General features: G+C 35.4%; 1 protein-coding gene across 3 annotated transcripts in view; it reads right to left on the bottom strand.

The window, feature by feature from the left end:
* LOC106457568 (peptidyl-tRNA hydrolase 2, mitochondrial-like) overlaps positions 1 to 17,583 on the bottom strand; it is a 74,670-nt gene that overhangs the window by 27,199 nt on the left and 29,888 nt on the right. Inside the window, exon 1 of one of the 3 annotated variants that reach the window (XM_022383560.1) lies at positions 2,420 to 2,604. The exons of the other annotated variants lie outside the window; for them this stretch is intronic. Coding sequence (XP_022239268.1) covers positions 2,420 to 2,479 — 60 coding nt within the window. The 5' untranslated portion in view covers positions 2,480 to 2,604. Of the gene's footprint in view, positions 1 to 2,419; positions 2,605 to 17,583 lie in introns of those variants that run through there. 3 annotated transcript variants of the gene reach the window in all.

Below are 17,583 nucleotides of genomic sequence, written 5' to 3'. Positions count from 1 at the left end.
ATAGGACACACACACAAGCTATATTAATAGATGTATTTTTATATAATTAGTATTACATAATATTATTTTGTTTTTCTATCTCGGAAACTAGTGATGACATTGTAGTCACTTCTCTTTATTTGCAACATTAGAAGGTCAACCACAGAAAAATAAAAGACAACGACCAGACTTCTTACCCCTTGACAGACTTAAGAAAGTACTGAAAATAAATTACCTTCATAACTACAATTTGCATTACTCACCAATTCTGAACAAATTTATTTATATTATTCATGGTTATTTGTCAGTAAGGAAGTGACTGAAAAAAGGATATATATACTGAAATTCCATTAAAATCAACAAATAGTTTATTTATATAGTATAGAATGGAGAATTTACCTATAGCAATGGGTAGCAATTTGGCAATGACAATACTAGTAAAACAACTATACCTAGCAATCTCTAATAACAGACATAGTTATGCTAAACTAGCTTAAGTAGGTACAACAGACTACTTAAACTTCAGAAAGATCTATCTGTATATGTACACCCAAGTAAGGAATTTATTCTATACTTATTATAACTTCTAGTTATGCTTTGTCTATGGAAAGAAAAGATCAAAATTAAAGAATTATGTGATGTTATAATTTTCCTATACTGAAAATGTATTTCTGATAGCTACCTCGTCTCACAAGATTAGCTATTCTTCTTCAGTGCTGCCATCTATATGCAAACTCTTTCTTTACGCATGCCACAAGCCTTCTGCTCCCTCAACATGTCTCTCATGTAAATCAACATGTGTCACCTCTTAACCAATAGTAGTATGATATGCTCATGTGATGCACGTGACTTCCTCTATACTCCTCTACCGAACCTTCACTTCGAAGTTTGGCAGAAGATGTGATCACAGAAGTGGGGAGGAAGGGGTGGGAAGAGTGAAAAAAAATAAGTACCTATCAGAAATACACTTTTAGTATAGGAAAATTATAACTTCCAATACAGTACTTACTCTCACAAGATTAGCTAGAACCTCACATTGAAAAGGAGGAAGGTCCAGTGCAAGGGAACAAAAGAAGTACCATCGAAAGCATCTGAACGATACCCCTGACAATGAGAGAGATAGATCCGAAGATCATAATAGGGGAACTGCACCACTTCTGAGCCAGGTATACTCTTCACTCATTTGTGGAACGTGTACGACGGAAATTGAGAGGTGTAAAGTGGCTAGGGCACGACAAACTGTACTCGGTAAGTCAACTACGTCCAAAGCCTCTTCACGAGGTACCAACATCTACGAGAGGGTATAATGAGGATCATTCCAGTTTCACCTCAAACCCAAGAATCGGGGATTATTGACCCGCATCAATTTCAGGGTATAACACAAGGATCGTCGCTGATCTATCAATCTGGGAATCAACATCTGGTATCAAAAGGATGTTAATTGCATAGAATCAACATCTGTGAGGACATATGGTGATTGGTTCAGTCTCATCTAAAACCTCTTAGCAGGGTACCAACATCCACATGAAGGTAGGATGAGGTCTCTCAATCATAGGGGTGAACTGCAATTTCAATGACTCAACCCCATTGTTTATGCAAATGGTATCAGGGGGCCAAGTCATCCATTAAAGAAAGGGCTCAACTCCCATGTGTGAGTAAAGGTATCAGGAGGCCAAGTCATCCATTAAGGAAATGGCTCAACTCCCATGTGTGAGTAAAGGTATCAGGAGGCCAAGTCATCCAGTAAGGTGACAGCTCAACTCCCGTGGTTGTGTAAATAGCATCAGGAGGCCACATCACCCAGTAAGGTAATGGCTCAACTCCAGTGTCTGTGTAAATGGAATCAGGAGGCCACATCTCATCTACACCAGCAGAGCACCACCGTCCTCATCTCGCCTGAATGGTTCTAGCCCTTTCTTGGTGGAACTCATTCAGGAGGGTGCCTCCATGGTCAACCACCCCAGCAGCTTGGAGCTGGAAAGTGGTAAGGACTCTCATACTCCACTCAAGGAAAGGAGGGTGACAATGTGGTAAAGAGTCCAGAGGAACGTCACCACCGAAGTCAGTGCAATGGGTGACCACAAAACTTTATTTTAAAAAGCAGACCATACCAAGTTGTTCACTCAAGGAAAAGCAGTGATGGACAGCAATTCCCTTCTGTTTTACCCATGTAGTCCATGGGTGGTACAGTCTGGGATGGGCACTTTTATGAAAAAAAATATTGTGAGGTTATTCGTCATCAAGTGATCTTGTAGAACACTCCCTCTTGACAGTTAGCATGTCAAGCCATGTAAAATAAAGCATGAGTCAAGATGGCTGTACAGTGCAGGTTTAGAGTTAAAGAATACTTGGTTAGGCACCACTTGCACAGAACAAGATCCATATGATAAAAAGAGATAAGGGCCCCTGAAAGAAGAAAGAAAATATGAATAAAACTTACCAGTTGAAGTCGCACTGAAGTTTGGAGAATGGCCACACATGGTAGATGAAATCCTGACATGATGAAGATAGTGGAAGATGAACATACCGGGAGTGGTCCACATGCCAGACTGTAGAATCTTCTCCATTGGAGGATGAAGACGAGAAGCGAGGGAAAAAGCAAAATGTTGGATTTGATGGGAGGAAACCTGGAACAAAGTAGGGAAGAGTAGGCCAAATGACACAAAAGGTGGATCCAATTAGTAAAGATAGATGGTAAAATATCATGAAAAGAGGAGGATTGCTATAGGATAAAAAGTCATTTGCACGGACACTAAAAGAGAGCAGTACATGCCACATAAGAATGAAGGGCCCTGACCAGACACAGAAGCCTATCCGAATCCAGTCTAGGGTAAAGATGGTATATAGAAAGAAGGGAAATAGGAGAAAAGGATGAACAATCTTCCCAAGCTGCTGAGGTCTTGGGGAGAAAGGAACGATTGGAATAATGGAGAAAATAGGCAGGGGGATAAAGGGTATGTGAAACATCAATGGCATATAAATCCAACTTTCGATTACACAGACTAAGAGAAGGAGGAAATATGTTTTAAGAAACAGATGAAACAAGGAACACGAGGAAAGTGGTTCAAATGGAGGTAAAGTAAGGGCATGGAGGACAACATTAATGTCCTACTCTGGAAGGGCTGATTATCTGGGAGGAACGCATGAGCATGGCAAGAACAAGGGCACTGGAAAAAATGGAAGGTAAATAGGGCTGCCTAATATCCAGAAAGCGAGGAGACTGAAGACCCACAGTCGAAGAGCCAGGTGAGAAATTTTGCTACAAGAGCTACAGAAAGCTTGTCAGCAGGAAATCCCCTGTTAGCAGACCAACAGCAGAATACTTTCCACTTGCATTGGTATACTTCCATGGAAGATGGCCATATTTTGATACATGTAACTGTTAGCAGATATATATAGCACTAATGCAAAAGTGTTCACCACATGGGGAAAGTAACCTTCACGTTTCAGAAGTAGCATTATATACATTTACCCAGCATTAAAGATTAAGATACCCATTTTTAGAGAACTTTCAATGGGTAGTGACAGAATATTATTAACTAGAAATTAACTAGAAATTTACAAGTTATTAAACAAAGATTAAAAGATAATAAAAGTATGACTAGAAGATAACCTGGATTAACCATTGCAGAGTTTTGGAAACATGTTAAGGTAATAGCTAATAAACATTCATTTGTAGAAAAGTATATTTGGAGAATGTCAAATTCATTTTTAATAATTGCAAGTCTAATTGTAGTACTTGTAACTGTAATAATATATATGTCATAACATTAATTAATTAAATTTAAGAGGTCTAGACTGAGATCTATACCCACACCTAGAAATGGAAGATTAGAGCAATACCCAGGTCATTCACCTGCCACAGAAATGAACTAAAACTCAAATTTAAAAACTTTGAATATCCTGTGAAGGTACTCAAAGACACTATGCTTAATACCAGTGTAACTATAGCATATATTATAATTTGAAACATATATATATAAAAATGAAAATACCAGAGGTGTCATTGGCAGAGCTAAATATTCTATGAGGTACGTTATTCTTAGAAAGAAATCAAAATTTGATGGGAGTAGTCAATCAATGAGGTTAGCTGATAAAATAAATGATAGTAATAATTGATAAATATTCATTAATCATTCCAAGTTAGACAAAATTTCAGGTATAGATTGTATTGAAAATCTTCAAGTTTACAAAAATTGAAAGCCAATAGAAAGATAATCCATAATGGATATTTCAAACAGAGTATCTAATACCCTCCATAACAGAATGACAAAAAATGTTTCCATACCAATTTCAGCAAAAAAACATGGAAAATTATTTTAAAAGAATAACCTTTAGAACTGAGTAGTCATACATTTACACTGAGAGTATTGGAAAAGCCCAACTCTTTTGAATGTTAGAACAGATGATATGCATTGATGTAACCTTGCTAGGGTGTCCTAAGTTAGATGAAATACAGTTACCAGATGTTTCATGTATATTGTAGTTTGAGTAAATAGTATATAAGAGTGATTAAAGAATTTTTTTTGAGCTCTTATATATGTGTTTCAAGTATAAACAACAGTGGTAATATTGCATATAACATCATATACATAAACTGTGTAATGATACGAGTAATTATACAAGATGTTTTTTTGTATTGCTGATATCCAAAATAAGTGTAAGTGCAAGTGTTATGACTATACAAGTTAAACTTTAAAAAATTTAAAACAGACATCCTGTTTATGAATGCTTAAATATGAATTTATTTGTAGCCTTTATAATCTCTCTCCATTTTATTTTCACATCAATCATATTACTAGAAATAAAGATAAAAGCTTTCAAATTGATGGATTATAACCAGGTCGAGCTATTAATAATGACCTCTATAGGCTTCCTAATTACTTTTGTTGGTAAAGTTACTAGTAATGTATAGTTATCAGTAAAGTCAACAATGAAAGTAATATAAATTCATCACTGCCAAATTATCAGTCATGCTAGCGTGAAATTCGATGTGGCTTAACAAATAGTAGAGATTGTTTTCTTTATATTTACTGTTCTACGTTTAAAGAAAAATAGCTGAAATTTAAGAATTTATTTGTATATAGTAATACACTGGATGCCACTTATTGTGATCACGGATAATGTTATCAGAATTACTAAGTCCTGACCAAACATATAAATACATAGGAAAAATGTTGTTTATTGTAATCAGTGCTTCGTTTTTTGTTATCACTTTTAATCAGCTTAACTGTCTCAAGGTCAAGTGACCTGAGAAAGGTTCACCATAAAATAGAATAAACAATTCTGTTTTCCTGTTACAATATGCAGTCATTCTAGACAGAAAAAAACAAAATTCAGACTTAATTTTTTATGGTGGTTATAAGGTCATTCAAATCAACTAACCCCATATAGAATTATGGTGGAGAAAATAACAGAAAAAATATAGTTCTTCTGAAAAAATAAAGTTTGATATTTATTTAGGAAGTTTGAAATTATGAAATGAAATCTCACAATTATCGTATGAAAAAAAAGTATTTTTAATCTTAAAATCAAAACCACTATGCATAATGAATAGTCAATGTCAGGGTTGGGATTCTTTTACAGTAAGTATCTGTAACTTGTTGGTAATAAATTCAAACAATAAACAGACAGCACACAATTGACTTATTTTAGAATAATATATTTAAAACAAGTCAAACATATGTACAAAAATTCTTGACACTATAGAATATCACAATTGTATCTAAAACTAAATAATTCTCTTTTTACTTCTGTTATCACAATATAATTAGTGATAAGTTCACTTATGTTACCCCATGGGTTATCATAGTTGTATACAGAGCATTAAATTTACATCAAAAGTCCACACAGACTGGTTCAATTATTTCAAAACCCAACTAACAAGATGAATTATTTCTTTTCAATTTTTTTTATCACAACAGAATCAGTGATAAATTCACTTACATTACTCCATGGATTACCACAGTCGTATCCAGTGCTTTAAATAATTCTCTTTTACATCAAAACCTCACACAGTCTAGTTCAGTTACTTCAGAACCCAACTGGCAAGTCGAATTATTTTTTATACTCTGTTTCTTATTGCACAATCTACAATACACTTACGTTACTCCATGGGTTACCACAGTTGTATCCAGAACTTTAAATAATTGTCTCCTTTTGTCAAAGTCTACACAGGCAGGTTGGATTAGTTTACAACACCCTTTAACAAGACAAATTATTCTCCTTATCTCTATCAAACTGTTAAACTCACTTTAACATATTAACTGTTAAGACTATTCACTCACACGATGGCTAACTTCATGTTTTCTAACTTTTCTCTGACTGAACTTCCCTTTCACTTGACTTTATTTTTACTCCACTCCTGCTCGTTTGGTCGCCACTATTTATATGTTTATCACTGAAACTTCCAGAAATTTCTATAGCCTCAACATCAATGAATTGCAAACACAACATATGAATCTTACTGAGTTACATAACCAAACTTGTCATAAGTATCGCCTTCAAAATAATTGCTTTTAACTCTCTTGTTATGAAAAACTAAACAATCATGAAATATTAACTCACAAAATAAATTAAATAATAATACCTACACTAAACAGTCTTGTATATCCAACACACATAAATTAGCAACACTGCTTGAATAATTAGCATCCATTGGTATACATACTATTTGTTTATAAATATGCTTATCAAAATGAATATAGTTATTATATATGCAAAAACTGAACATTTTTGAATTGTTAGCTGTAAAAGTTTGTTTTTCTATCTTTATTGGTACATATATAAATTGATCTATTAATGAATTAATTGCCATTACCAAATCATAAAGTGGTGTAGTTGTAAATAAAAAAATCATAAGTTTGTAATGTATTTAATTTCTAAAATTTTCCATGATTCTGTAATACAAAATATCTAAAACCTGTTATTAATCTTAAATATGAATTTCCCATAGAACCTCTTATATATATAATTAGAAAGATTGTGTATGCCTTACTCAACCAAAAGAACAGAACTCATCCAGTCTGGAATTATGAACATTCATCCTCATTTGTCAACCGAGTGGGCAAGGTACATTCCACTTGTCCCTGGAATTATGGAGAGGACAAGAAACAGTGTGTTCAACCAAGGACCTAGGATGGGACCACTCCACATTCAGAATTACAAGGAGATAGTCGACCTCCTTCCATGAAAAATATACTAAATTGACATTGATCAAAAAGAAGGGGGCATGCACACCCCGAATGGATAGCTGATCATCAAATCAGAACCGGTGTTATGAGTAGGCTTCCACAGAGGATAATGCCTCTCCTACTTACATTTGGGGAAAACATGCAGGAAAACAGGTAGGAGAGCCCCTAACTTCACCCTCTTCTCCAAGAGTGGGGGGAAAAATCTGTGTCTACCAACCCAGCAACTGGAAACTGGATGTGGTAAGGATTCCCTAGCTCCACTAGTAGAATCTGGGGGAGGAATGTGTGTCAGAGAGTCCTGAGGGACAGTGCTATGGAAACAGTTCAATAGGTGAACCAAGTTCCCTAAATTTTTAAAAGCAAACCGACCCTTATTTATTCAATTCAATGATCGGCAGGGATGGGCAGATCCCCTTTAGCTTTATTCATGATAGTCCATGTGTGGTGGTCCTACAAGATATGGTAATACCATCTGATGAGCACCTAGATGGTCTTATGGAACACCTCATTTCTACAGAGCCTGTTGCAACTGATAAGAAGTATAGTTAAAGTGGTTGCTAGTGTGGAATTGGATTGCAAAAAAAACCCACCTGTCTGGGCAACATTCACCACAGAGTGGGATCCAGTGACAACACCAAAAAAAGGTAAGGGACCCTGAAAAGTAGAGACAATATGAGGCTAAAAATACTCACTCCTCCTTATAATCTAGCAGATGTTAAAACAACCACAGGGGGTAGGGCAAACCTTCAGAAGAAGAAACTACCAGATCAAGTAAGAAATGTGAGAAAAAAGTATTGGGAGAAGTCCACATACCAGCTCATAAGATGTCCACCAGTGGGTAATTGAAATGGGCAGCAAAAGACATATAAATGTAATGAATCAAATGGGATGAGACTCTCAGAAAATTCCTCACCTGTAAAGAAAGTCCAGAATAAGCAACATGGATATTTGCAAATCCTTCTCATGTAAGTAATTGGGGATAAATCTCAGGAAACTGAAGGATCCCAATGAACACAGAGTCAAGTACCATCACTTCAAGTCACATAACGCCTCAGGGCCTTAACCAGTATCATAAAAAACGAGCACTGTTCGACTGGGTGTAGAGGCAAAAGAGTTGTTGAGAAGGATTTATTCCCTTCCCTGACTGCCAGAGACTTAGAAAGAAAGGACCTATCAGGCTATAGCAGGACCAAAGTGGAGTGATAAAGAGTCCAGTGCACATGGAATGCAAACAACTCCGACCTACATCATCATGCCAGCAGCATCAAAATACCCATTAGGGGAAGGGTGATACATGAGGTTAAAGACTCGAATGGATGATGAGACAAAGCATGTAATACCAACCTAATATCCCAGTTAAGTAATTGAAAAGGCTGTTTGGGAAGAAGGACTTTAAATGATTAAAGTAGACTGAATAGCACTGGGGAATCAAAAACTTTCTGATGTTTAAAATAATGAAAAGTAGTAAATAAAGCTGCCCTACAAAAAATCACAGGAGACTAAGTTAGACCAAAGTCAAAAAACGAAATATGGTGGGCATGTTTGGGTGAAGTGGGCTCAAACTCCTTATGAGGCACACACAAGGCAACTTTAGAAGGTAAACCCCCAAGAGCTTGGGAAAGTATGGATTTAAAATGTTGGATCAAGGTTGCCTCAACAAAGAGGAAGAGGTGGACCCACTTGAAGATACTGTAGAAGAGGACACCATGGTTAGGCTAGCCAAACTGCTAGCCTAACAACAGCTCTGAAGTAGGAGATCGAATCATAGTCAGAATTCTGAGGAACACATGAATTGGAGAAAGGCATAGAGGTGCAATCCCATCCAGTCTGGACTGAATGCAGCTATTGCCAAAGCCCAAGGATGTGGTACTGGGACCAAAAATTCCAGTACTTGAGGTTCAATGAGTGGCAAATGCATTGATCATTGGAGACCTCAACTGAGAGCAAATCAATCAGAAAACCTCGCAACAGATAATCTATTTACTTGGGAGAATGTTACTGGGCTGAAACAGGAATCTGCTATAAAATTCAACACCCTTGGAAAATGGCAAGGCTGATATGATTGGAGTGAGCACCATAGAAAAATAACCAAATTGCAAAACAAAAGTCTCAAGAACATGTACCCCCATGATGGGAAATTTAAGAGACAACTGTAAAATTGATGGAATGAATCATGATGAGATTCCCTTGCAATAAATCAAGACCTTAAACCATAACCCAATAGACAGCAAAAAGTTCTAAATTACTGATGTGGAATGAAGATTTGTCTTTCATTTATATACCCTGGAATTCCTAACCTTCGACATGCACACCCCATCCCTGAAGTGAGGCATCTATGAAAAGAGAAAACTCGGGACAAAGGGGCAGTATAAGTACACTGATGGTAGTGTTGATCTAATCCAACCACCAGGAGACTGGATGATCCAGTGGATTGGAATTCCAGATCCACTGATCATGCAGTAACCACTGAAGGGAATGCATGTGTCCTCATTCCGAAGGAATTAGAAATTCAAGGGATGCCCACATCTCCAAAAAGAGATAGAATGACTCATGTAAGAGACTGACTGCCTGCTCCATAGCCTGGAGCCAGATGGAAGTTGGCTGAGCCCAATTAGAACATGTTGAACAACTTGTATGACCCTACAGAAGACAGATGGTGCACATGCTTGACCAAAGAGTAGATCCCTGAACTCCAGAAAAAACTGGCCCGTGCACAAAACGTAGATAGTGGCAAGATGAATTCCCTATGTGAATGTGGAGAAATGCATCAGCAACATCAAACTTGGTTATTCACAGACCTGATGAAAAATGCCAACATAGGTTGAGAAAAGGACTCCATTGTGAAGAATTGGTTGAGCCAAGAAAGATCGACAATCGGCCACCAATCTCCTGTCATCTCAGGCACAACAGATAAATGGGAATAAAATCCACGGATTAGTTTGGGGTGGAAATACCACACGTTGGAAGGAAAATGGAGGTGGAAAAGTGAACAGAAAAACCAATCACAATGCCAGAACCTGAAATACCCATGGATCAGCAGAAAAGAAAAACCAGATGTACATCAATTGCAACCACACTCCTACAGACCCCACCCATCTAGGGTAGACAACAATTCCATTGGTGACAGTTGGCTCAAGTGGAAGAGCCCTGAATCTAATGATGGAATCTATTCTGAGTATCCATAAAGCCAGGAACAGAAGCTGGAGTCAAACAAATACAAGAAGAGTGTGATCTGTTCAAAGTGATCACAAGGTCCAATCTGGAACCCCACATATCCAAAAATGGATCTAGTCAGTGGAATCAAAACATACATCCACAAAAAAAACAGCGAGTCAAATTTTGTTTTTTTAAGGAAATTGTAATTGTATGAAAATCCACAAGGCGACGCCAAAATTGCAATCCAGAATGTAACAAAGCACAGCACTGCTTCAGAGAAAACCGTGAACAACACTTTGTTGAGAAAAAAGTGATTAGATTATCTGAGTGAGGTGCTTGTATACAGTACCAGGATAGAAGGAGCATTAATGTAGGTGGAGAGTGTCGCAATGCCAATGACATTTAAGTAGGGTATAAAAGACTGGAGCAAGTGAGACCAATGCTTAAATAGGCAAATTCAAGGTCAAAGAATAGCTAAAATGTCAGCAGAGGTAAGTATGTTTAGCAATAAATACTTCACAAACATTTTGATTACTAGATAAGTCTAAAGATGCTATTATTAACAATTTGTTGAAAGCTATAAAAAATCTGATATTAAACCAAATCCCTATTCAAAATTACCCTATCTATATGCCATTCCTAAACTTCATAAATCTCCCATTAAATGTTGTTTTACTTCTAGTTCAGTAAAAACTACACTAAAACAACCTACAGTTTTATTAAGTAAATTATTGAATCAGTTATTTCCTAAATCAAAACAAAACCCAAGTAGTAAATGTTTTTGGATAATTAAAAATAATGAACCTATCTTAAAAACATTTGAAAATTTAAATAAAAAACAAACATCAGATACAATACTTATGATTTTACTACTTTATTTACAACTATACCACTTAATGATTTGGTAATGGCAATTAATTCATTAATAGATCAATTTATAGATCTACCTATAAAGACAGAAAAAAATTTTACAGCTAACAATTTGAAAAACATGTTCAGTTTTTGCATATATAATAACTATCATTTTGAGAAGCATATTTATAAACAAATAGTAGGTATACTAATGAGTGCTAATTATTCAAGCAGTGTTGCTAATTTATATCTTTACTATTATGAAAATAAATTTATTGAATAATTTTTTAAATCTAGAAATATTTTCTTTAACTTGTAGATATACTGATGATTTAATTAGCATCAATAATTCATTAATAAGTAATTATATCAGTAATATTTATCCTACAGTTCTACAATTCAAAAATGCCTCTATATCAAATACTGAAGTACATTATTTAGATTTAGATCTTAATATACTTAATAATTATTGTTATATTAATATTTATGATAACAGAAATGATTTTATATTTCAAATTTTTGGACTTCCCTCGCCAAACAGTAATACACCAAATAATGTCATACAGATCATCATACGTTCACAGCTACTCAGGTATTGTAGAATTTGTAATAAACAGTTCCTAATTTCCAACATTAATATCTTAGTGAATAAACTGATTTTTAATGGATTTAATAAGATTACTCTTAAGTATTTTAAATTATTTTGTAATAAATATACAAAATATGTATTTAAATTTAAAAATAGTAGTAAAAACAAAATCATAATAAACACAATAAGGAATAATTTCTGATCTTTTTAGGGGAAATTATTGCAATTGCTTATTTGGACTGTATCTGGTATAGGTGTATTAATATAGATGTATCACTTTCTCCATATAAGACCTGCTACTATATAAGTTTTGTAGAACCTTTGAAGATCTTGATAGTAGCATGGATGGGAGCTATACTAACAATTTAGGTTGGATTCAGTATAGTAATACCTTAACACTGTGGTATTATGTCCAAACATCATTATGGGGCTGGAATGCCAACTACAAGGGCAGTTTTACTGTCTCACCCACTGATGTATTGTATTCCAATTATTTCTTTCTCCTTACTGATTTTTTTATTTTATTTATTTATATGTGTGTGTGTGCGTGCACGTGTGAGCAGCCACCTTCCTACATCTGGCTGCAGACAGCAAAAGGTGGTGAAGTTGTGGGATTGAGCACCCACATCTGCTCTTCTTCTTCTTATTTTTTTTTCCTTAAGAATGTGAGGCCTGCCAAACTGAAGTTAAACTAGATAGACTGTGTACCCCAATGCAATTTGGGTTTTACTCCCACCAGTACCTCTAGAGAACAGGGAACACTGCATAACTACCCACCTTATAGTGTGTGCCCAGGTGGTATATGTCTGTTTTGTAGCTGTGTTGTTTCTTTTCTTTGTAATATTACAATTAATCACTTTTCATCTAAGGTATGCTGTGTAAAATTCATGCTATTCTTCCTTATGATACAGATACATACATATGGTGTTTATATAAAAATATATATTGATAAAGTACAGAGTATAATAATAATAATAAATATAAAATTTAGCACAGTGAGGAAGTAAAATAACAATAAGTAAAAAAGGCTTTATTATTAGCTAAATTAAGTGAAAATAGTTATACACCAACACAAGATTCAAAAGAATATGCAGGATATAATTTATAGAGTGAGTATGATTATGAATTGTAAAGAGAACTTTAACCTTGTTCACACCAGTATATTTTAAAATTGTTGAAATTTTTGTGTGAAAAAAACATTTTCTAAGGGTAAACAAATAAAGTGGTTGTATTTACAGTACAACTGTAGATTAATAAACTAATTCAATGTCTATTAAATAATATAGTAAGAAACATTTCATATCTAGTGAAAACTTAAATCAAAAGAGTTTAAACATGTGTAATATCAGACCTATAACACATACTTTGAGAATACAGAAAATAATGTTGTAAATACTTCACATGACAACACATGCATGTAGATTAGTCGACAGAACATTGGAAATAAACCTATGATATATAGCAATTCCTTTCAATATTCACTTGGTCCATTGGAAGTGCTATAATATACTGGACATGATTAAATAATAAACAATATGAGATAGCTATAAGTTTGAAAGATACTTTATGTAAGTACAAAAGATCAGAATAAACTGTTGGGAACCAACAGTTCTGTGATCCAAGAACAGCTAGCATGTGTTTAACAATGTTCATGCTGGCTACCATATGTTTGGAATATTTGAAAAAAAAAGAACTGAACTAATTGAAGAGTAATATGAATTGTCCACATGCATAACTAACATCACTAACATATTAGGTGGCAATCCTCACACATTCACTACACATTATTAACCACAGAAACTAGTTAATTAGTTAGTAAATCATCAATCATTAGCCAGTCATAAGTCAGCAACAATCCATCATAATCAGCACTAGTTAAAAGTTAATCAACAGCAGTCCCTCCTAATCAGCAGCACATACAATGGAACAAACTTCAACTTCTGCATTTTGACTATTAATCTTTCATTAAGATAGAAAAAGTCTCAAACAGTAAAAGTTATTTGTAATAGAAGTGTATGAATCATTGCTATATTCAGATATTGTCAACTATATTGTTTCTAATAACCTTTTTAGTTTTTTTATCAATTAATATTTATTTATTTTAATATTATCAATTTGAAAATATGGCATCATTGTATAAAAATCAATAATTATTAATAAATATTTTTTGTTAAACTTAACCACAACTTTAGCTTCCTTGAGTTGGTGACCTATACATTTCCACAACTTCCACATTTCTAATGATATTTTAATAAATACTATTGTAACTAATTGTTGTAACCAGTAATCCATTACACAAACCTAAACATATTTCAAAATTTAAGCCAAATTCTATATTTCTCTGTAAAATTGAGTACTTGTAAATCTTACTGAAATAAATAAACACAAACCAGTTTATATACAATACGATATGTATACTTATGCATACATACATCTATTATAACATTATACATTGACCATCATCTTTCTGCAGTATATCATTCACAGCAACCCCGAGAGCCTGAACATCCAACATCAGTTGATCTTTAAGTATGCACAAATAGATGTACAGCTTCTAGGTGCCACCAATCAAATCAGAATAAACATCTCAAATGATATAATGAAAACAACAGTAATAATGGAGGGAAATGGTAGTAAGTATACTGAATTAGTGGTTGCTAGTGCAGAATTGGTTTGATAAAAGCACATCTGCCTGGGCATCACTCGTCACAGATTTGGATCACGTGAAAACACGTTAAGGGACCATGAAAGGTAGCAATGAAAAGACTTACCTCTCTCTATAAACTAGCTGAAACAATTAAGATAGCTACAGGGGGTAGGCAAAAACGATAAGGAGAAAAGGCTGCCAGATCAGGCAACTAATGTAAGATGAAAGTATTGGGGGAGGTCCACATACCAGTCCACACAATGACCTCCAGTGGGCAATTTGACTGGGCTGCTAATGACATAGAAATGTGACAAATCTAATTAAATGTGACTCGCAGAAGAACCCTCACCTTCAAAGACAACCCAGAAAAAAAATCATTGTTTAGCATCTCTAAAGGCATTAGAGCAGGCACCAAAACCTTCAAGACCCTCACTGAACATGACCACGACCAAAATCTGATAAGACATAGAAGTAAGAAATAGTGATGAACATGTGAAAAGGACTTTAACCCTTTTCCTGTCTGACATAGTCTTGGGTAAGAAGAACTGGTCTGAGGATGTAGAGAGAATGAGAAAGCAGTTTGTGGACAAATAGTGCAAATCACTGACCAGTGATGTCTGTAGATGAGTAGCCATGAAAAATAAACCTTCAGGTAAAGGGGATACATGACATATAAGAGTCAGGGCACAAACAGGTACTGAGAAGGAGCCTGTATTGTAACCTTATTATACCTGTTAGGTAACTGGAACGATCATTTGGAACCAAGGACTCAAAGCTACTTGAGAAGTCCGTATAGTACTGGGGACTCAAAAATTATATAGTCGCGATAATCGAATGATAGTCAATAAGGCTGCCTTAAACAGGGCAACTGTGGAAGATGCAAAAATCTCTACCAAAGAGCCAGGTCAAAAAACGAGTTATGGTTCGCACTTCTGCCCGAAATGGGTTCAACCTCTTCTCAATACACCATTGCCAATATACGTGTCATTTCCATTGACAAATGTTCATCTCGTAGTAAGCCAAAACTAAGACAGATACATGGCAACCTTAAAAATTAAACCCCGTTGCTGTGTGAAAGACTGCATTATCTCCATAACTGAAACTTGAGTTTCTGGATAGCTGGGTGTACCAAGGCAGATCATGGCTGCCTCCACAGAGATGGCCAAAAAAGAAGTGGAAGAGTTGGACATTTCAGAAGGTATTGCAGAAGCAAAATCCAGGGCGTAGCAGCCAATCTGGTGCTATCAACAGGACCCGACAATGGGTTCGAACAAATCATATTCAGTACCCTGTGTAACAGATGAAGGGGAGGGAAGGCCTAGAGTTGTAATCCCGTTCTGTTCTGATGTAATGCATCCAGTATGAAAGCTCAAAGATGAGGTACTGGAGACTAAGTTGCCAGTAGCTGAGTGATTTCAATGAAAGGCCAACCCACCAATCAGAGTTGCAAAGTTAGAGCCAATCCAACAGAACCTTGTAATGCAGCATCTATCTGTCAGGAGAATCAGTGAGGATTGATACAATTGACCTGCTAACACAGGCATCACCCATAGAACATGGCAAGCTTGTAGGGTGATAAGATAAGAATGGTCCCGAGAAAGGAGGTCCAAAAATCGAAAACAAGGAGCCCTGGACCAAGTGCCTCCTCAATGAGAGACACAAAACACCATCACAAAATTGGGAGTGAGGCCTGACAGTTTTCTCCTTAATAAGCCTAGACCGTGAGGCCTGACAGTTTTCTCCTTAATAAGCCTAGATCGTGAGGCATTCATTGCCTGCTAAAGATCATGAAGGCCAAAAATATTGTGTACACAAGTCTCTTTGTCCATGCATTGACCCTAATTCCTGACTGTTGGTATACACACCCCATCTTAGAAGCAAGGCATTCATGAAAAGATGGAACTCTGGACAAGGTAGCAGTAGAGAAACCATATCATAGTAGTGTCCCAACTTAACAACCCCTCAAGATCAAAGACTGATCCAAACTGAGAAAACCAGTGAATTGGTGTTTATGATCACTTGGTCACATAAAGACTATTGAAAGGATCTCTTGTGCTTTTGTCCCAAAGGTATAAGGAAATCGAGTGATACCCACATTCCTATAAGAGAAAGAACCATCTGTGCTGTGGAAAAAAAAGAGAGATAAGACTCTGACGTCTTATTCCATAGTGTTGTGCTGGATAGGAGTCAACTGAGCCTGACTTAGAGATGAGATGAAAAACAAAAAATTCCCAGACTGATGACATGTGGAATTGGAGCAAGGATAGGTGTCTCAGCCTTTGAAAATGAAGCCTGTCTTGATCATTTCTGAAAGCAGAATCAGGATGTGATACTCTGACAGTTGACGAGATAATTCCAGCAGAAACCAGTTTTTCATGGGATGGTGAGTGCACAGTCCAATGGAATGGAAGTGATGAGAAAGTTCATACAATATGGCAGAGGCCATGTGAAGTCGATGCGAGTCCAAAAGTAAAAAACCTGGAACAGCTCCCAGACCTTCAGCCATCAAGTAAGGAGCAGGCCTAAAAACAACTGGGAAAAAACCCAAAACATCACACTTTTGAAGAACCAACAGAAGAAAACAAATCAAAGGCAACTTATTCTAAAGTGGCCTTTTAGTTTTTTTTCATTTTCTCTTTCCTTTAACTCTCTCAAAACAGGCTCGGTCAATTTGACCACCCACGTGACCTCTTTGTACTCATTTAAAGTTAGAAGTATTAAATCTATAAAGTCTTAGATTTAATATTTCTAACTTTAAATATAGTGTGTATATCTACACAAAATTTGGCAGTCTTTCAGTAACATTATAAATCTTTCACATACAAAAAATCATATATTTGAGTGAAGTATTTTTAATAAACTAAAATAAAGATTTCTCCATTAATATATTCAGTATTTGTTTTGAATAGGCCATGTACAAAGTTATTTTTCATTTTAAGATTAAAAATACTTTTCTTCATCTTAAAAATCTCAAATTTCCTTTATTTAATCTCTAAAACCTCCTAAATACATTTCAAATGTTTTTTTTTTTTCAGTAAAACTTTATATTTTATCTGTTATTTTTTCTACCCTATCTCTATACGGGATTGGTCAATTTGACCAACCTTGTAACCACCCAAAAAAAATCAAAATAAATATAAATTATCCTTTTTTTCTATCTATAATGA

The sequence above is a fragment of the Limulus polyphemus genome, unplaced genomic scaffold, assembly GCF_000517525.1.
Source record: "Limulus polyphemus unplaced genomic scaffold, Limulus_polyphemus-2.1.2 Scaffold346, whole genome shotgun sequence".
Lineage (NCBI taxonomy): Eukaryota > Metazoa > Arthropoda > Merostomata > Xiphosura > Limulidae > Limulus > Limulus polyphemus.
This window is presented reverse-complemented; position numbering and strand designations above follow the sequence as displayed.